The sequence below is a fragment of the Pezoporus wallicus genome, unplaced genomic scaffold, assembly GCF_028554395.1.
Source record: "Pezoporus wallicus isolate ANWC-B61680 ecotype Strahan unplaced genomic scaffold, APGP_CSIRO_Pwel_v1 contig_11133, whole genome shotgun sequence".
Lineage (NCBI taxonomy): Eukaryota > Metazoa > Chordata > Aves > Psittaciformes > Psittacidae > Pezoporus > Pezoporus wallicus.
The window spans coordinates 605,264-626,137 of record NW_026636583.1 but is presented as its reverse complement, the minus strand read 5'-3'; the positions used below and the strand labels follow the sequence as shown (position 1 = coordinate 626,137).

The window sequence follows — 20,874 nt, the reverse complement described above, 5'->3', positions numbered from 1 at the left end:
GCTGGTCTTTTGGTTCTCCCATTTATCCAAGCCATGAGGCAGGGTGGACAAAAATGTGTCCCCTGGATGAGCTTCCTGCTTTGTCTGTGGTTTAGAGAATGATTTTACTTTCTGTATGCGGGCTTTGTCCTGTTCCTAAGACTCTCCAGAACACCACAAGCACAAGATACTTCTCTTTTATTGGGCTTTTTCTTTCTGTTTTAGGCCTAATTTGGGACAAAAGGACATCCTCTCCCTGGAAGCAGCCCACTGTGCGGCACAGCCCTGAACATGACCATGGAGAGTTTTGCAGAGTTCCTGAATAAGCTCAAGGAAATCCATGAGAAAGAGGTCCAAGGTAAGGAGACACGAGAAGGCTTCCTAAAACCAGCCAAGGTCCATTTCTTTGTAGGGCCACTTGATCTGGTTGGTTTCATGTAACTTGAATGGAGGAGGAGAGGGTGTGGGTTAGGGAGCTTTGGGAATTAGGGCTCAGCAAGCATACCCTGGAGAGAGGGAAAGAAAAAGGGATGGATGGATGGATGGATGGATGGATGGATGGATGGATGGATGGATGGATGGATGGATGGATGGATGGATGCATGCATGCACAGGGTCCCAGCCTGGCCCTCAAAGGAGCACACCCTCCATAACACGTTGGTATCTTCAATGGGGTTTACTGAGAAAATCAGTAACTTTTTGGATGATGAGGAGGAGCAGAAGAGAGAGGCCATTCCTTCATCCAGTGCTCCTGGAGAGCAAGCCACGGAGGTGATCAGTCCCTTCAGGGATCCCACTCGCTCCAAGCATTAATCACAAGGGATTTGGCTCCTTTCCTGCTCTTGTTGCCATCCACAGTCTCTGATAAAGGTGACCTGGGAGGTCTGCAGAAGTGACATGCCCATCTGCCAGGTATCTTTTCCAAGCAGTGTGGATTGCAGCATATTTGGGTACTGAGGGATTAAGGGGAAAGTGGAAAATGCAATAATCTATAAGACAGAAGCAGCAGAAGTATAAGGTTCTGTTAAAGAAAACCTTAAAGTCAGCTTGGATAGTTTATTCCTCCAGGGAACAAGTTATTCCTTAGGCTATACATTATTTAAATAAGAACCATTAAGGTAAGCAACCGAATGCCAAATCCAATTGTTTTCCTATTAGAATAATTCCCACTATCGATACTATGAACAAAACAAGAGCGCTTTTGGAGGATTCTGCTTTATGAATTCACCCTTCTCTTGTGTAACTTCGAGCCGTGTGAGAATTAGAGGAAACTGTTGAGCAATTTCAACCATGTTTACATCTACTTTGCATGAAATGGGTTTGAGAGGATGTAACGTCTGCAGATCCATCAGCGAAAGATGAGCTTGTTCAGTTTAAATATCCTTCAAGATGCTTCGCAGCCCCGAGGGGTGTAAAGTATTGCCCACCTGGGAAGTGCATGCTGTAACGAGAAAGGAGGAGAAACACCACAGCAACGGACTTTTTTGGGGCTGGGAGGGAAATGCAGGCTCTTTAAAGAGTGGAAATGGAAAATGTGCTCACATTTTGCACCACTTTGCCTGCTGCGTTAAACTGTGATGCGGTTTAACACGCGCAAGGGGTCGTTCCTTCTCCGAAATAAGGTTTGTGAGTTGATGAGGTTTCTGCAAAGCTGGCCTGCTCCTGACGTTCTGATGTCGCATTTTGTTCCTGAGTGCTGGGGAATTGGCAATAAATACCCACATCTCTGTTCTTTATCCCAGGTCTGCAGAGCAAGCTGACGGAGCTGATGACCGAGAAGTGCCGGTGAGCAATGCTGTGTCTGCTCTACCCACAGTAGGGCAGGGGTGGAGAGGGGGTCCTGCTGCTTCCTTTTCAGACCTCTGGGCACTCCTCTGAGGCTGCCTGGTTCATCGAGCATGTTTTGCCTTTCTGGATTTGCCAAATCTAAACCTTTTTGGTGATTTTCATATAGAACTCCCCAGCACAGGCAAGGCTTGGGGTAATCCCAGCCCACCTACAGTTTGCCCTCCCACCGGCAAGTGATGCTTGTGCCAATGGATGCTTGCTCTCTTGGGAAGCAATAAGCTGGGATGAAGCAAGCTTCCAGGGTGTCCCAGGGCGGCATCTGGGCTGCAATACATTTGTTTCTCCTCCTGACACACAAGCAAGAGCAATGCAGCTACACCGGACTGAGCAGCGCAGTGGGCTGGGAACAGAAATCCTTCCCCTTGACAGGGGGATAAAGGCACAGATTTGGGGGAGAAATCCAATAACCCTCTTTTCTGTGCTCCGTTTCTTCAATCAGCGATGCTCAGAGAATTGAAGAGTTGTTTGCTAAAAATCACCAGTTAAGGGAACAACAGAAGGTCCTTAAAGAGAACGTGAAGGTGTTAGAAAACAGGTAAGATTGCTTTCTCAATAGGGTGCTGTTTGGTGGCAGTGAGGGCACCCCCCTAAGGGAAGAGTTTGGGTTTGCTGCCTTCCCAGGAGCACCTGAACCCCTTTTTTGCTCATACTCAGCTGCTGGGAGAGCTGGAGGGGCACATAGAGAGGAGCTTTTCTAAGCTGATGGTGGTGGGACTGGATCTGTCAGGGAGGAAAAGGCAGGGCTGGGCTGCACAGATGAAACCCCTCTCCCCAATTCTGGGTGTTCATGCTTCTCCATGGGAAGGGCAGGAGCTTATTTTCCTGATGGGAACCATGTGGTAACAAGCTGCTGCCCGTGGGTTCTCCTCCAGGCTGCGAGCGGGTCTCTGCGACAGATGCATGGTCACCCAGGAGCTGGCCAAAAAGAAGCAGAATGAGTACGAGACCTCCCATTTCCAGAGCCTGCAGCACATCTTCATCCTCAGTACGTACCATCCCCTGCCAGAAGCTCGGCTTGGGCTGAGTTTTTCCTCTCCCAGATACCTGCATGTAAACCCCCATGGTGAGCGGACATCCAGGAAGGGTTTGGGGATAGGGACAAGGGAGCAAGTGAATGGAAGTGCTGGGGGCTTGGAAACTCAGATCTGAGCAGGACTGCAGATGCAGTCCATGTTCCCCCCACAAGCAGACAAAGCCACTCACATGAAGTGGCAGAGTCTGGGGGGTTGCAGCCCTCTGCACCCCCAGGAAGATGAGAGATGCTGATGCCAAGAGCAGCCCCAGGCTGGCCAGGCCATGTCAGCCTCATGGATAAAAGATGCATTTGATACTGGAGGAGCAACACTGGCACAGACAGGGAACTCACAGCAGCAGCTCAGTGCGGGTAGATGGGAACCAAGCGTGAGGGAGCTTCTCCCCAGCCTTTGGCAGAGCTCCCAGGACCTCTCAGGCTCCGTGTGTTTTTCCTTGGGGATTTAGCTGGCCCAGCGTGGGTCGTGGGGGTAAAGGAGATTCTATAAGGCAGTTACAAGGGACGCAGAGGTGCCAGCAGCCCTTGGATCATCTCCCTGTTATGCCATTGCTCCCCAAGTGATGCTTTCAAGCAGTGACCCAAGGTAGCAGCTCACTCTGCTCACCGATGCAGCACCCAGTTGCTGGGTGCTCACAGCTCCCTCTGACCCTCATCTGATCCCCTCCACGGCCCCTAAACCAACACCTGCTCATGGGAGGCAGCAGTGATGCTCACAGGCAGGGTGCTGGCTGTGTCCATCCCACTGTCCCACAGCCACCATCCCACCTGGGTCATGCTCTCCTCTGAGCTGCAAGCACCCCGAGTCCTGACCCAAACCCAGCTCAGGAAGATGCTCCCTTTTATCCCTTGGCCCCTGGCGTATTTTCAGAGCAGGAAGAAAACCTGGGATCCCTTCAAACCCCGGTGCCATTTCCTCCCCCTCGTCCCTGTGCACCCACGGAGCTGTGAGGAGCACCGGCTCCCTGCGTGCAGTGCCTGAATCCAGGCACAACTTGTGTCCCTGCAGCTAACGAGACGAACCGGCTGCGGGAAGAGAACAAAACGCTCAAGGAAGAAGTGAAGAAGCTCCGGAGCCTGGAGTAAGTGTTCAGCCGGGTTTCATTCACTGCGGGGGGTGTTGGTAAGGACAGAGGCATCCCCACAGCCAAGCAGGGCTATGGCCGAACCGTGGCATCCTCGGGGGTATTTTAGCATCTAGGTCCTATGATGTCCTGTAGATGGTAGATACCAAAACACCCATAATGGTCTTGGCTCGCTCTCCTGTTCACCTGCATCCAAGGATTCAGTTTTTGGGGAACAAGGGTACTGGGCACCCCTCCATGGGTGTCTCATGGGAAGCAAAGCTCTGGGTTACTCACCTTGGCCATGGAGCCCAGCCGGGGTTTCCATGGCTTTCCCATGGCACCAGCTCTGCTCCTGCAGCAGCCAGAGAGGGTCTGCAGGAAACAGGTTGTGTCTGGGGAAGAAGAGTGACGTGAAGGGGCTGAGATGGGGTTAAGAGGGAGAAGTGATCTGCACCAACAGGTTCATATCCCAGCTAACCTGCCAGGCTGGCCAGTACATACAAATCAGCTCTTCCCTCCAGGGCTTAAAGTCCAAAGGAATTAGCACCGAGGGATTAGTTTAGAAATGTGTTTTCTTTGGAGACCAGAAGCACCATCCACTTAAAGAGGAATTCTCACTTTTACTCCCCAGTTCTTCCCAAGGCCCGGGGAGTTTCAGAGCTGTCGGTTGGGCTGGGTTTGCTGAGCATTGAGCATTCCTGCTCTATTCCCTGGGCTGCTGGATAGGAAGATTTCCAGCCAAGCACCCATGTGTCAGCATCAGGGTCCAGCCAGGACGTGGTCCATGGCATAAGTGAGGGTCTCCAAGACTCAATGACTCCCTTATAGCGACCAAGAGCATCAGCCCCACCAGCTGGATATGGTGAAGGGGGGACAGCCACCACATCCCCATGCTGAACCCAGGCTGAAAGCCCAGCCAGGGACGTACAGGTTCTCATAGAGCTTTTGCAACAGCCGCAGTTGGGTTTTGGCTTTCCCAACGTCACATCTTCCTGAGACGTTACCCACGGCCAAGTGGGGAAATCAGACCTTGAGCTGTCATGTTGGCTCTGTCCCATGCTCCAGACTGCAGCTGAGCTGGCAATAACCTGCAATGGAAGGAGGCGAGTCTGAGGAGCCGGTATATCCACATACATATCTATATGTATAGTTGTACATTGGGCTTTATAACTCAGAGGTCCCAGTACAGTGGCTCTCAAACCTTCCTTCTCCTGCTCCTTCTCCTTCATTCATTTCCTCCTTTTAATAGGGACAGGGCAAAGCCCCCAGGAGTCACCTCCAGGGAAAGCAGCTCCACTCCCAGCTCCCCGTTGCCACTGCTGTCCCCAGTGAGCAGGAATGCCAGCACCGAGAAAGCAGCTCACAGGGAAGCAGAAGAAGCCCACCACGATGGGCCAGGCCTCGAGCTGGAAGAAGGTGGGTGCTGCTGGCTCCTGCCGCCCTTGGTGGACCTGGGATGGGCAGAGTAAATGAGCCATGGTGCAAAGCTGCTCTGGGAAAGGGTCTGGAGAGCAAAGACCAAGCTGTTGGCAGCTGAGATGGACAGAATGGCTGCTGGAGGTGGGGGGAATGCTGGTCAAGGGAGAAACGCTGCTCTGTGTTAGAGTGCTTGGGTGCCCTCACCGTGAGTGCTGTGCAGGTGTGCACCCACCACCCATCTCCTGCAGAGCCCATGTTGCTCCATTGCCACACACACACACTGGAGGGTACATTCAGTCCGGTGCTGGCTTGAGCCAGATGGAGATTTTGGCATGAAATCCTCAACAGGGGATGGCTGGTACCACCCAGTGGCATCCTTGGGAAGCGGGGGCACGCCAGCACCATGCAGCACATACAGCAGCTCTGGGGGACCGTCACTGTGCTTGTGTCTTTCTTGCAGAGAAGCCTGCGGGGCAGAGAAGCCAGAGAAGCTCTCCAAGCAGCAGGACTTCCCCAAGCACTGTCCTGCAGGAAGTCAGCCTCGCAGAAGTGGTGAGTGTTGGAGGCAGCTCAATGTCCTCGGGCCTTTTCCCTTCCCCTGTGGTCATCAGAACTGGATGAAGAGGCTGGGACAGGGAAAGAGCAGGAGGCATTTATGGGGTGAAACAGCCAGTTTGCTGTGGCCAGAGCCAAGGAGGACACCTACGAACGTACATCCTCTCTGCAGACATTGCCACCCACAAGCAAAGCATTTGGAGTTCGGCACAGGCTCCTGTCCCTGCTGTGAGTGTGTACATCTTAATCCTTCCTGGCAACACATCTAGCATCCTTGAGTCCTCTCCCCATCGCTCTGGTTCCTCTCTCGGATGTCTTGCTGAGGAAAGCTCCCAGTGAAGGAGCTGGGGAGGTTGTGCTGAGCCACATTTCAGTGTAGCTCATCCTGAGTTACAGAGTCAGCTCCCCATCAACTGGGTGAACAAGAAGCTGGAGCGCTGCGAGTGTTGGAAAAGCCTGGAGAACATGTAAACTGTGGGAGTTGTGGGTACTGAGACAAACACACCACAGCTGCCCTGCCCAGGAGCTGCGCAGATGTCTCCCCACCTGCAGCATCATGAATATTGGTGTATTCAAAGGGCCTGGCATGCAGTGGTTGTCATTCTGTGCATTGATGCAAGCCTGCCGTGCCTTTAAAACACAAAGTATGTGTCAGCCGAGGGATGCTGAGTGATACGGTGATATTGGGCACCGGGAGAGGAGGCTGCAGGACCTGGAGCCCTGCTCCTGGGAACTCGAGCCTACATACACACCCACATAGATGCTTCTGTTTTGGCACAGGCTTCGCTTACCTGAAGGCCACAGAACACTTGAAAGAGCAGGTGGAAAGGGGTTTTGGTAAGGCTGCAGGCTGGCTCTGAGGATAATTAATAGGGATGGCAGGAAGGGTTGGTGACATCTCCAGGTGGGCAGGGGAAAGTCAAGTCAGAACATGTGCTGAGCCTTTCAGGACAGCAGATGGAGAAGGTGATGTCCTGGCTTCACAGCCAGCTACATCACTGGAAATACACTCATCAAATCAGTGCAAGCTGGGAGCCTGCATGGGTGAAGCCTAGTGGAATGACTTAGGGATCAGGGAATTTGCAGGGTCTTATCTTGGTTAAGCCACTGAATCATGGTTTGGCTTGAGAGGAGGCACAAGACCTACAAATCAGTGCAGCCAGGAGATACAGAATACTGTGCATCCCGATAGAAAACCCAAAGGGGAAACTTCCTGGGAAAACCAATATAAACATGGTTGAGCTGTTGAACAGGACCGTATCAAGCAGAGCTCTTAGGAGCTGATTGTCTTGGTCACACCAATGAGCTTGGTGGGGCTTCCCTTAACCATGTGCCCAGCAGAACAGCTCACCCAGACTCTTCCCTCTGCCACAGGCATCCCAGAGGATCGCCAACCAATTGCATGGAACCATTGCCCTGGTGAGACCCGGCTCCAGATCCTGCCTGCTGGAAAGAAGTCCTTCGAGGGCAGCTGTGTCCCCACCGGCCAGGAAGACGGAACGTGAGCACAGCCCCAGCCTCGAGGCGTGAGTTGCCTGCTCGTGGGTCATGGTTGGGTCTGATCATGGCCTGCTGCAGCAGTTTCACTGGGAATACCGTGTTGGATGGGGTCTTGAGGACATGGTTTAGTGTGAGGCATCCCTGCCCATGGCAGGGGCTGGAACTGGATGATCCTAAGGTCCTTTCCAACCAGAACCAGTCTATGATTCTATCATAAGGTGGCCTTTATTCACTGTATCTGCCCACCTTCTTCTCCACACTTCTCCTACAGCCTTAGAGAAGGGGGGGGGGGGGGGGGGTCTCCCAGTTTACACCAGCAAAAAATGACTGGAATCCAGCCCAGCGGGATCAGACTCTCGCTACTCCAGCTTGGTCAGAGAGACCCATAAAGGGAACCAGGTGCCCTCACTTCCAGGGGGAGGAGAGGACTTGCCTCACTGGAGGCAGCAATCCTTCCTTATCTATTCTAATGGGCTTTTCTGCAGGGCTCAGCACTTCCCCAGGCTTATCCACTCCATTGATTTCAGAAGCAGAGAGGGCTGAGCAAAGCCAGGGAGTTCACCTGGAGACTGTGTGTTTCCCAGAGTGGGATCAGATCTGCCGAGCATTCCCAGGAAAAGCTCACACACACGGAAGCTGCCAAATAAGCAGCAATAGCAGGGACTGGGTTTGCAGGGCAGGTTCATGCACAATAATGACCTTCTTGGCATGGCTGTAAAACCTGCCATTGAGTGGGTTAGGGCAGGGTGGGCTGTTCCTCTGTCCTAGAGGTCTTCAGGTCCACCAAGGCACTGAGAAAGCCCAATGGAGGGCTCTTAGGATGCTTCTGGCTGGAAGAGATGGATTGAGAAGTGACTTTGCAGCAGCAGTGCTGATGTGAGTGGTCACTGCGTCCTCCACTCGCCCAGTTCCCTGCCTGAAGCTGCTGTGGTCCAGAGGCAGGAGAACACTGCTGAATGGTGGGATGGTGATGCCTTCCTGCTGCCAACTGCCCAAGCCCCACAGCCACCAGAACCCTCCTCCCTAGCACAGCACCCAAAGGCAAGCACAACGCCTGCTGCTGCAACAGGCAGCAGGGCACAGAAAGAGCAGGAGAGACCACGCACATCACCTGCGGGAGCTGGGAAGTTGCATGGAAATTCTCTGATTAATGTGGTTATTTTCTTCCTGCTTCTCGCAGTTATTTGTCAGCAGCTAAACCGGACTCGCCCAAGGCTGTTCCATCCTATGAAAACCTCAAACTGATCACCCGGAGAGAGCAGCTCTGCCTGCTCCACAAGCACCTTTCCCTGCACCAGTTGGGGCTGGCAAGCGACTATGCCCCTGCCGACCGGGACGGCAGCAGCTTCTCCAGCCACTTGCTCAGAGCCAAAGATGCTGATGGCAGGACGCGGCCACGCGATGGCTGGGAGGACCACGCAGCCTTGCTGAAGCTCCCGGCCGCCATGGTGTATGTGAGGGACCAGCACCTGGAGGAGAAGCTGCAGCTCTTCAGGCACAGGGACCGGCTGCAGCATCTCCTCATGCAGCAGTGCCAGCCAGGCCCGCGGGGAGATGGAGACGCAAAGCTCCCCCCGGAGGAGAGGCCCCTCTCCCCATGGCCGAGCACCGCACCAGGGTGCAAGGAGGAGAGGTCCTTCCTGGAGGATGCTGCAGATGGGAAGGAAGAGAAGGAGCTTTGGCTGAGCCGGGACAGCTCCGAGCTCCGAGGGAAGGCGAAGGCAGCAAGGGATGATGGTGCAGACGCGCCGCTGGACCTGTCAGACTCTGGCCGAGGCAGGGGAAGGGGCTGGCACCACCGCCGGGAGCCGCGGAGCCCCGGGGACAGCCCCGCAGTGCCGGCAGCCCGTGGTCCCCATGGGAGACATGGGGCAGAGCGGGATGTCTTGTGCTTCCCCCCCTACCGCTGGCCCAGTGCCACCCAGGCACTGCCTGGTGCTGGTGAGGAGGAGGAGGAGGAGGAGGATGCAGCTGTGGTGAGTACAGCTCATGTTGACATCAACCGTGGCCCCTTCCCCTGCCCAGGATGCCCAGCACTGGTGCTGGCACTGTTATGACCATTAATGTCCCATGGGAGGATGGCTTTGCTGCATGTGTGAAGCCACAGGGATGTATTCGCACATGGCAAAGCCTCAGCTACCCAGCCCTGGCTCCCATTCCCACCTCCCCTCCCATGCCAGTGGGGTTTCCATCCGGTTCCAAGGACAGGCATTGCCTGTGCCCTGTCCCACAGGTTGGTGCAGGAGGTGTGCTGGGCACCACCAGTGCATAGAAACACCTCTACCATACTCATCCCCACGGCTGTCACTGTCACCACATAGGGGCTGGGGATGGCCCTTTGCTCCTGCCTGGTGAAGACAGCATTTGTGCTCCCTGTATCCTACAGCTCACAGTCTCCCGGGCACATCCGACAAACAACTCCACACCGAGCGACCCAGAGGCCCCTGCAGAGGCCGGGGTGAGGCTGGATGGCAGCGCACAGAAGGGAGAAGCAGGTAAAAAGCCCGAGGCAAACGTGACATTTGAGAAAGCAGGAACATTTGGGTGATGGTATCTCACAGCCCCGAGCTCTGCGCTGGGCTCTGCACACACCCACAACCCCCATGGACCGAAGCAGTGACTGACCAGCATGGGACACCCTTCCATGGAACCCGGTGCTCCTGGTTCCCAGTGCTTTTGGGCCATCAGGGGAACTTCAGGTTTCACATCTTCATCCTTAAGGGCTCAATTTTCAACTCTGCGGATGCCCAAGATTCAGGCTTAGCACCTATAGGGAGAAAATAACCTGGCTGTTCTGGAGAGAGCCCAATGTCTCTGCCCAGCACAGGCCAGGAACCACCCGTGGGGTGCCCTTGCACACCCTGCAGACCATCCTGCACTCAGCTGCTGGGTGGCACGGAGCTCTCCAGCAGCTAAAGACATCAGTTTAACATCAACCCACCGGCAAAACCCGCTCCACAGTGATCCATGACAGGACGACATTGCTGCCCCAGCATTACCCACCCCTCTCAGGGAAGCAGAAGCTCAGGAGTCACCCCAGAGAAGGGGAAAATGAAGAGGTTTGCAGGACTAGTGCTGGACAAACCACCCCTGTGTGTTCCAACTTGCTTCAAAGCATGCCCTGTGCTGGCACAGGTTGTAGGGTTGAGCATGGAGCGAGGGATGCTGATACCTGCAGCAGGAAGGACAGGATGCTCTCCTCCTTGTCCCAGCTCCATCCTCCGTAAGAGCCCTTTCCATTCCCCAAACCAGCAGTGCCCTCAGTCTGGGGACACATTACACCTTCTCCCTGCCTGACCACTGCAGGATGTGGGTGCCAGGTTTGCCCAGGGCGGGTGGGAGGCAGGCAGCAGCCATGGGGAGCGGAGCAGGAAGCACGTCTGCCCAGAGCTGCTCCATTCCAGCCTTACTGGCTGGGCCAGAAAGTTGAGCTCGCCTGGATTAGTTGGTCTGGGCGTGTCGGGGTGGTTTGGGAACACTGGAGCAGGGAGTCCTCTGTGATTTACATGCTCAGGAGATAGCATCATAGCAGAAGAATCTCAGCTGATTACATTCTGGGTGTGGGAATACAGGGCTTTCTTCAGTTCTCACCTTAAGGTTGACACAATGCCCAGGAAACCATACACAAACACTTCTGCACTTTCTAGAGAACCTTAACCCTCCCAAGGATAAAGGGAGGATGGGAGAAGGGGCTCTATGGGGGCTTGAAAGCAGCAGGGTCGGCCCTCCCGCCTGGGCAGGGGCAGCAAGGGAGGATGCTCTCCCAACAATCCCACCACAGCTAGACCTGGGTGTAAGCAGCAACAAGTCCTGAGGCCCTGGAATGCCCCTGGGAAGGGGGCCCAGCTCCGTCCCCAGCCCTTCCTGCCCTCCATGGCCAGTGCAGTCGTGGTGCTGCGGGTGCAGGCAGGGTGATGCCGGCAGCAAGGGTTGAGCAGCCCGTGGCGAAGCCCTTGTGCTGGGCAGGGGAGCAGCTCCCCTGCCTTTCCTCCCTCTGCTCCTCTGCACACCACCCCTGCTGACAGCCGCAGGCCAGCACTGGGCTGTCCATTCGGACTCTTTACCCAGACACGCTTCTCCTCACCCTGGTCTCCAGTGGGAAGGTGCAGTCTGGGGTTCTCAATACCCTTCAGCTTCCCAACCTGCACATAGCCATGGGCTTTGGGGCAGCACTTATGGCCTTAAGGTAGCAAAGTCCTATGGATGTGGCTTTATCGGGAGCTGTTTCCCCAGCAGAGTCCTGTTGGATCTGCCGTAAATATTCATTTCAAGCCATGCAGCTGGTGGTGCCTCTGCTTTGCAACACAGTTTATTGCTGAATCTGCTGCCTCAATGGGTCTGCATCTGCTCCTGAGCTTGTGGGGCCTCCTGCCAGCCAAACCCCCTTCCTGTTGTGTTTCCTTAGATGAGAACGATGCTGAGTCTGGGAAGCAGGAATCTGATGAGCCAGACACGACGGACAGCGAGGTTTGTTTGCCCTCCTCAGCCATTAGCTTAGGGTGTTGGGTCCGAGAGGTGTAAGACCGGTTATCCCTGCCCGAGCTCACTCCAGAGGGTGATGGCTCTTCCTACACAAGATGCCAAGCCCCATTCCCACACAGTTACCCAACGTGTTGCTGAGGGATAGAGATACCACCCTTTCCAGCTAGCCAAGAGGGTTTATGAGCAACAGCATTCGTCACCACTCCATAGCAATGGTCATAAATGTCCCCAGCAGTGCAGCCAGGCCATCAGCTCCCTATGAAAGCCAGGGTAGTTTATAGGCTGACTGCTCTTCTCATTGATGTAGGTGGCTGCCCCATATGAAGATGATGTCCCACAAGAAGCCCAGGCTGATGGGAAGTATTTTTGCACCAAAGACAAAGCTTACACTCTGCAGAAGAAGAGAAAAAGAGGACATGATCCCTGGACAAAAGGTGGGCAGGAGGAATGCCTTATGGCAGCAGCTCAGGGCTACAATGCCCTCACCTTCCCTGCAGTAGTGATGTGCTTTGGCCACGGTTGTGTCTCCATCCAGTGAAGCCCCTGCTAATGGTTAGCCAAGGAAACCTGGTCAGGGAGGCCAGGAGAGCCCTCCTGAGCACCTAAGCTAACAGGGCTAAGTCCATCGTGTTTGCTCAGCTGGTCAGGGAGGTGGTGACTGGAGAAGGCCACATTCCCAGGGGTGAGATATTGACATTCAGAGAAAGGTTTCTGCCAGCGCTGTTGATCTTCCAGTGCAGCCAGGGAGGTTTCCCTGCTGACAGAGGAATGCGTCGTACCCGTGTTTCCTACAGGTGAATAAGCACAGCGCTGCTCCTGGTAAGGGCAAGGATAAGACAGTGTGAATGCTGAGGTTTGAGAAGTGCCCTGTCAGAAACACCCCACCATAACCCCCTCTGGACCATGGGTAAAGACAGGGAAGTGTTGACCCAGTTATAAACGCAGAGGGGGCTGTTGTGTAAGCACGAAGGGAGCTTGTTTAACAGGCAAGTGCTGCCCCTTGCTCTGTGCCTGGCCTTTAGAGGTGCCTGTTCGCTCAGGGAGCATCACCGCCGGGTGAGAGCTGGGTGAGAAGAGGATGTGCTCTACAAAGCCAGCCACTGGGAGCACGGGGGAGGAAGCTGTCCTTTGCTCCCCAGGACAGCACCATCCGACTCCTGGGACTGTGTCCAAGGATGTCCCGAGTGAGGGCTGGGTGCAGTTGTGGCGGGAATGGGGTCACGGAGAGGCATAATCCCTCTCTCAGCATGTGGTATCTGCCGTGTACCACACTGGGAGGGGGAGAAATCCAAGGAACACATCCCACTGGTCCAGGTACCCTCTCAGATACCCCCTTGCACCAGGTCAGTTCTCCTCCTATTTCGTCTTCCCATGTTGTTTCTGCGTCCAGGCTCACAGCAGCCTCCCACAGGCATCTCACGTGTGAGAGGGGTTTCTCTTCACCTTTCCTTTGCTGAGCTTTGCTTCCCCCTGTGCAGCCCCTATTCTGGGCTGAGGCCACGCTGTGCTCATACATGTAAATCCATCTCTCTGTGGGTAACTCCTGCAGTCGTCTTGCTTTTACAGGAGCTAAGAAGCCAATGAGGGGAAGAAAGAAAGTCAAAGTGGAGCAGTGCTCAGCAGGGAGCACGAAGAAATCAGAGAACAGCTCCGCTTCCCACAACGCTGCCTCCGAGGAGACCTAACAGCAGGGCAGGATGAGAAGCGACACAGACACTGCAGAGCGAAGGAGAGGGCTTGGGGACCTCAGCATCCCACCCGTGCTGGGAGAGCAGCTCCTCCTGCCCTGCTGAGCCAGGCAGTGGGGAACCCATAAGGACTCATTGAGTAGAACACCCTGGGAATCCTCACTTGGTGCCCCAGGAGAAGCCAGGCAAGGAAGAGCCATGCGGGTGATGCCTGGAGCAGCCAGGTCCCTGCTGATGGAGCAGCACGTTCAGTGCCCCCCCACTCCCAGCCCTGTACTGGAGCAGACCTGTGCTGGGAAGGAGATGCCCTCCTTGCAGCACTCACTGTGGTCAGGACCATGCTCTCCCCTGGGATTTCATGGAAGGAGAATGGACCCCCAGATCCCATGTACTGGCGCCAGTGGCTGGACAAAGGGTGGTGACCAAGGGGGACCCCATGCACAAACCTGCATTGATTAAATCCCTACCCAGGTTCCATCCATGTGTGGATCTTGTTTGGCCTGGAGAAAGCCCATGGTTTTCTTTGTTAAATGAGGAGCACCAGCTCAGCAGCTCCCCCCGGCCTTGGCAGCATTGCTGGGAGCTGGTTTTCACGTGGATAAACTGTTCTTAAACACTGCTTTTCTGATGCATTAAGCATGGCAAGTTTTCCTGCAGCAGTGAGTGACGGGATGGGAGGAGAAGGGCTGCAGTGAGCATCCCTACACACATCACTGCACCAGGAGCTGGGCTGGGTTCTTCCTACTGGGAAAAGCTGGAGCATTCCTTAGGCAGCTCCCATCTTCCTGCCATCTCTGCAGTTCTGCAGAGCTCATTGGAAGCCATGGGGTACCTTCATTAGCAGCAGGCTGGCTGTGGAAGCACAGCCTCCAAATAACCCCTGCAGAGCCCTGTGCAGAACATGTGTGTTAACACACTTCGGCCTTCGCTGATCCCTTTGCCAGAGATCCTGCCCCTGGCTGATGGGTTTCTCCTCCTCACATTCAATCCATCTTTCAGCAGCTTCTGCTTAACACCAGGACAGACCTTGACAACAGAGCAATGGGTTACAGGTTGGAGTTGCAGAAGGGGTTTGTATCTCACAACTGCTTCCCCCTGAAAACCCCATGCAATAGAGTCCAAAGAAGCTCTTCTGGGCTCAGCCCTTTAGTCATGCTTTGCACCAGGAGCAAAGTCCCACCCAGCTCATAAATTACCTCCTGGCCATGCATCATCTGGGAGTCAATGCCCTGGAGATCTGTGCTCAGGAATGCTTGAGACATCCAGGTTAGGAAGTTGTAACTGGTCTAATGGAGAAAGCAGCACCTCCATCCCCATCACAGCTGCACTGGTGATGCCCCATGCCCACAGGCTCCAGGCAGGGCAGGAAGGAGCTCTCATGGCACAACCACCATGGGCAGACCGCAGCCTACACAGTGCCTGGGGGACCAGCTCAGCCCGGGTAACCTCCGCCTCATTCTGCATCCTGTTGCTGTGATGCAGGCACAGGAGCTGGCGCAGGGGGTGCAGGTTGCAGGGCTGCTTTATCCCAGCTTAGTGTTCATCAGATCACGGCCATGGAAGGTGGATCAGGGCCACAAGTGATGCTTTCCCCTCCTGGGCAGCCAGCGCTGTGTCTGTCCCTTGCTCGGGCTGACTTGCCGGGGGCAGCAGTACCCAGAGCAGCACTGACCACATGCGGTGAGCTGGGTAAACGTCTGTTAAAAATAGCCCATAAAGGGAAGAAAGGACATGAAATAAGAAGCTGAAATGCAGCTCCATTAGGAGGGCCCTCAGGCTGCAGGGAGGCAACCTGGCATCGGGAGAACTGAGGAGGGAGGGAACTTTAATGCGACCTTAAAATCATCCCCTCCCTATGACGATCCCTGGATAAGCAAAATGTGCTCAAGTGCTGCCAGAAACAATGAGTGACCCAACTTCTTTTCTTAGAGATTCTTTTCCCCTCCCGTTGTGCGAGGCCACCACAGAATCCACCTTCATTTATCGGACTTCTTTTGCCTTTTCCCAGCAGGGATTTTCAGCTGATGCCCTGTATCTCCATGCAGGATGTGTTTGAGGCCTGGCAGGGACACGTATTTCATAGTTAGGGCAATCCTATGGCTAGAAAACCAAACAATAGCTCTGTCAGCTCTGAGCAAAGTGCTCGTTGCTGAAGGGGGAATAAAACACAGACCCTGCACTTGATCATAGAATCATAGAACAGTTAGGGTTGGAAAGGACCTTAAGATCATCCAGTTCCAACCCCCCTGCCATGAGCAGGGACACCTCACACTAAACCATGTTCCAGGCCTGGAAACTCTGCTCCTGGCTTGCTGTTTCCCACCACCGAGCTGCAGGAACAAGGGTAATTGCTGAAGGCCATTAATTCTCATAATTATGCCTGTCAGGCTTTTGTTGAAGTCAGCCTTGTCAGAGAGATGTATGTATCGATGGGGTGATAGGCAAGGCAGCCTCAGACTTGAACTATTCTGCTGTAAGGAAGGAATTGGAGACATGCAAGGAAGCCTGGAGCTTTGCAGAGGTTTTCCGTATGGAGGTTTGGTTCTGCTGGAGGTCAGGATGAGTCCAACGGGCTGATCCTGCCTTCCCTGGGAGCACACAGCCTCTTCGTAACGTCACTGGAGGTTGGCTCACGATCCCAAGGGATATCTGTGACCAGCACCAGCAATCTGTGCTTCCTGCAGAGTCAGATCCTTTCTGTTGCCACATTTCTGCTCAGCACAAGGCCGTTTTACACAATGATCTCCACTGAAATTACCCTTGGAGTGCATGGGTTACAATGCACAGAGTAGTAAGGCAGAGGAGAAGCTGTCCCAGGAGCAGGTCAGGCCCTTGGGGAGGCTGGTAGCTCATATTTGTGTTGTTCTGACAAATCAGAGCTCTGATGTCACTGGTGATGGGATGTAGGTAGGACATAGGGGCTGGTGAACCAGATTCCCAGAGGAATGCGTTGGGAGCATAGCTCGGGTCAGGGGCTGGGCTGGAAACTGCAGACCAGACAGAGCAAGGGTGTAAGCATCCCTGTTTGCTTCACTCCATCCAAACCAGCAAGGATTGGTTCCTTTAGTGCCCGTCATGCAAAAGAGTTCCAGTAACAAGCCCTCCCCAACTCTTTTACCTCCTGATCCTGAAGCATCTATGTGCTGAATCATTCGCACAGCTGAGATTGCTGCTCTCAGCAGACCCCCTGGTCCTCCCCCCATCAGCCTCCCACCAAACTCAGCGGCAAACTGACATTTTCGGCTGCTCTCTAGCCCTGGTTTGTAACATTTCATAAGCAATAAGTTTGTGCAGTGAATATAAACCTCCCTCTTGGAAAAAAACAGATTGCCACCACACAAAGGTTCCTCTGTTGTGTGCGTAATGCAGGGAAGTAGGAAGTCCAATGAGCAAAAGGGAACTGTGCTGGGGAGGCAGCTGGCTGCAATGCAAGAACCAAAAGCACCCAAAACAGAGTCACGCACATCAGTCCCTTCCCCTTTACAAACTCCTGCGGTGGTATTGCCCCCATGGCAATGGATGGTTTTGAAGGTGACTCCATTCATGCTCCTTTCATGAGGCTGAGCACCACCTTCTCTGCAGTGAAATGCTTTTAGCCAGATCTGATCAGTAAGTAATGCCCATTTATAGTGCTGGCTCTGGCAACACAGCTTCACTCCTCGGTTCGCAGCAGGAAAACTCATTCCAGGCATTACTGAAGTCTTGCTTAAGTCCTGTTTTAGGATTTAAGCTGGGCTTTTGGTCTAGAATCATAGAACCATAGAATAGTTCGGGTTGGAAAGGACCTTAAGATCATCCAGTTCCAACGCCCCTGCCATGGGCAGGGACACCTCACACTAAACCGTCTCACCCAAGGCTCTGTCCAACCTGGCCTTGAACACTGCCAGGGATGGAGCATTCACAACCTCCCTGGGCAACCCATTCCAGTGCCTCATCACCCTCACAGGAAAGAACTTCTTCCTTATATCCAATCTAAACTTCCCCTGTTTGAGTTTGAACCCGTTACCCCTTGTCCTTCCCAAGGTCAGATGCACCCTGCATGGGTGTAAAAGGGGACAGGGACAGCTCAGGGGTTCAGAACAGAGCACAAGGTGATCCTTTGCACTTGGCAAAGAGGCTCTGAAGTCCTGGATAGGTTTGGCAATCCCAGAACCGAGTGGTTGTTTCTGGAAGGGGGAGATGTGGGGAGCTCCTTTGCTTCTTTACCTCAAGCAAAGTTTATCGTAGGAGTTACTTTAGGCTCAGGGAGACCTTAGAGCAGCTCCCAGTGCCTAAAGGGTCCCTCTGGAGAGGGGCTTTGGACAAGGGTCTGTAGGGACAGGACAAAGGGAATGGCTTTAAACTGACAGAGGAGAGGTTGAGATGAGCTCTTAGGCAGAAGCTCTTCACTGGGACTGGGTGAGCTTTAAGGTCCCTTTCAGCACAAACTAGTCTGGGATTCCATGATCTTCCCAGGCTTCCAGAGACCACCCTTGTCCCCTGTTAGGCCTCTTGGATCCCCATCTGCACCCTACTTATGTTGGGAAGAATGTGCTCAGAAATTTCTGGAGCCTTATCTTAATCCTAGCAGCTCCTCCAGCTGGAAGGCTGTTCTTCTGCTTCCCAGCCTAAATACATTTATGACCTGTTTATTTTTGCTCGATTTTGGGCCATGGTTTCAAAAAAAACCTAACACCCAGCCCACGTATGTACTTCAAAACACTGTTTCATATCAGATGCTTAGACGAAATCCTGCAGCTCTTGCATGCAGAGAAAACTGGTGACTTTGGTGACTCTGCTGCCCATATACTATTGGAGAGAGGATTTGCAGGCTTGGCCTTCTCCTCACCAGCTCCTTATTCCAGCAACCCATGACTGCTCAGACTGTACTCACACAGCCCAAGGCTTCCTTTAAGGTAAAGCAGGAGGTCCAGGAACAAAATGAGCCTGAATTGAGTGCTGGAGATTCAAAGTAAAGACTTACATTTGTGTAATGATGCTGTTGTGAATGTAAAGCTACCAGCCTTCCAGTTTGTCCTGGGGCTTTGCAGTTGTTAAGAGTGGAGCGTGCTTCCGCTGCCATGCAGCAGCACTGTGATGAGTCCGTCCTTCCTCCAAAACAGCATCCCTGGGGATGTATTAGGAGCACCCCCAGCTGAAATGGAGCTCGGGTTCCCTCCGTCTCCCTGCTGTGGGGATTCCCTCACTGCAGGAAACAAGGAGAGAAGTTGCTCGGGGTTGTACCCACTCTCTGCCAATTGTGGAAACGATGCTGCTCTGCCACCCATCTGTTTGAGCAGCAGATTCCCTGCAACGCAGCAAGATGCCCACGGAACTCACACACTGTGAGCTACTTGGCTTGTCAGACGCAGATGAAAGCTCCCCAGCACTACCAGCAGCAACATTCGACGCGCTAAATTCAGCTTTGAAGTTCACAACCCACTAAGCTACGGAGGCTGGCTCCTTCCTGCTCCATCCTGCGCTGACTCAGTGGGACGATGACATCCTACAGCTGTTTCTACAAGGAAAGATTGGGAAAAAACACCCTATTTCTCTTTAAAAAGCCAATCTTGGGTTCTAGGGAGCTGTTTGCTCTCATGCATTCCATGCCCATTTATCCATTGGCTTAGTTGATGAGCTTGCCAGCGGGAAGGATTTGAATTCCATTTTATCCCAATTATATTTTCCACAGCTGTGATATGAGATGATGCTGCCAAATGATTTAGGCTCCAAATGTGACCTATATTGAATAGTATACAATTCTGGAGATGTTCTTGGGGTTTTAAGGGTAGAGTTTCTACTTCCATGTAGACTTTTTAATGGAAGCCTACAGGAAAACTTTGCTTTATGTTTCCTATCCTATTATTATTATTATTTACTATTAATGCTCCAAGACAAGTGTTGATGCCCCACTTACAGCAGTATACCAAAAAAGGACCTTACGAAACAGCCATATGAAAAGACATAGAGCCTGTAGGTGTTTCATAAATCTATCTTTTATTCAGTGCCCATATTTCAGGTCCTATCATCAGACATCATTTTGATTGCTAGTGTATCAAGAGTTGTCACGTAGCTTCTTTAAATGTATTTGGCAAGAGCATTTACCATTCTAAGGGTCCTATGTTGCAGACACATAAATAGCTGCTTAACTGGACATCTCGGTAGTGCTTCGTTAATGGCAAGTCTGGTCTGATATGTCCATGTCTATGGGCAAAGTCCTGCTTGGGAGCACAAGCTGCTTTGGCGCATGTGAGGTGGGAAGCACAGGGGTCTGCAAGGACCTTTTCAGTTTGGGAGGCCACCAGCACCCAACCGCGTTGCTCAGAGCACCCAGCAAAGCTCCCATAGTCCCTCCACCAGGCCCAGTGGCATGGGCAGTGTTGATGCACATCAAAGTCCCCCGAGGATGGCGGAAAGGGCAGAGCTTTCCTGCTTGGCAAGCGGTCAGAGCATCATCTCGGGATGTGGCACACATGGGGTCAAGCTCCTCGGGGTATGTTTATTCCATGCAGTATAAACAGAGCAGTCCGGGAAGCAGCATGCTGTGCAGAAATGCCTTGATGTCACTCTATGGAGATAAATACCAAGTTTATGCTCTCCCAGATCCGGGTCTGCTTTGCCCATATACGTCCTGTGACCAGCACTGCCTCAGCTTAGCTTCAGAGGCATTGGGATTCATTCTCTGCACGGATTTTGGGGCTGCTGGTGAGTCTCAGGGCTGTGCATGGGGACCCAGGGTCTCAGGGATGGTGGGATGGGATCTACCCCAGCTCTGCAAGCTGGTGAGCTGGGTCCCAGGCTGAGCTGCTTTTTATAGGTCTGATGTGTACAGCCGGCAGCTGATGGCTTTAGCAGATGCATCCTCCCTGCCTGCGGGAAGGCCAGGAGACCTTGGTAACCAGAGTCACTGGGGGGTTAGTGAGGGGATGGGGGGGAGCAGAAGCTTTAAATAAGTCATCCAAAGGGACGCGGTGGGTGCTTGGGAGCGGATGCAGTGGGCTTGTGGCTGTGGTGGGGGGAGCACCCGAGGGATGAAGGCGCTGCCTGCCTAACAGCCCCGGCGAGGCGATGCTCGGGGCCGCAGCCACCTCCTCCACTGGGACAGCCCCTGCCCGCCTGGCGGGGGCACCACCGAGCCGCCAGGGCAGCAGGAGCCGTTGCGCTCCGGCGCTAGGACCCGGTGGAACCCTACCGGCCGATGATGGGGGGGGGGCCCGGAGCCAATGAGAACCGAGCGGCTGCCGGTTTCATTTACATTCGGTCGCGCCGCAGCCAATGAGCGTGCGAGCTGGCTGCCGCGCTGCGCCGGCAGGCGCCCCGCCCGGCG

General features: G+C 53.8%; 1 protein-coding gene across 1 annotated transcript; it reads left to right on the top strand.

Annotated features, from left to right (window-relative positions):
* The first annotated feature begins 224 nt into the window (after positions 1-224).
* Positions 225-13,749, top strand: RBBP8NL (RBBP8 N-terminal like). Its single transcript, XM_057400864.1, has 13 exons — positions 225-337; positions 1,722-1,764; positions 2,267-2,362; positions 2,700-2,812; positions 3,867-3,939; positions 5,174-5,340; positions 5,804-5,895; positions 7,273-7,424; positions 8,579-9,374; positions 9,785-9,893; positions 11,804-11,865; positions 12,188-12,314; positions 13,447-13,749. The coding sequence occupies exons 1-13, from the start codon at positions 271-273 to the stop codon at positions 13,563-13,565; spliced, it is 2,016 nt and encodes a 671-aa protein (XP_057256847.1). The 5' UTR covers positions 225-270; the 3' UTR covers positions 13,566-13,749.
* Positions 13,750-20,874: the final 7,125 nt, after the last annotated feature.

What these genes read in the sequence shown, in the direction of transcription:
- RBBP8NL (XM_057400864.1), top strand. Translation starts at nt 271, where the DNA reads ATGACCATGGAGAGTTTTGCAGAGTTCCTGAATAAGCTCAAGGAAATC. An exon ending in CCATGAGAAAGAGGTCCAAG is followed by an intron (nt 338 to 1,721) that starts GTAAGGAGACAC and finishes TCTTTATCCCAG; the next exon opens with GTCTGCAGAGCAAGCTGACG. An exon ending in AAGTCAGCCTCGCAGAAGTG is followed by an intron (nt 5,896 to 7,272) that starts GTGAGTGTTGGA and finishes CCTCTGCCACAG; the next exon opens with GCATCCCAGAGGATCGCCAA.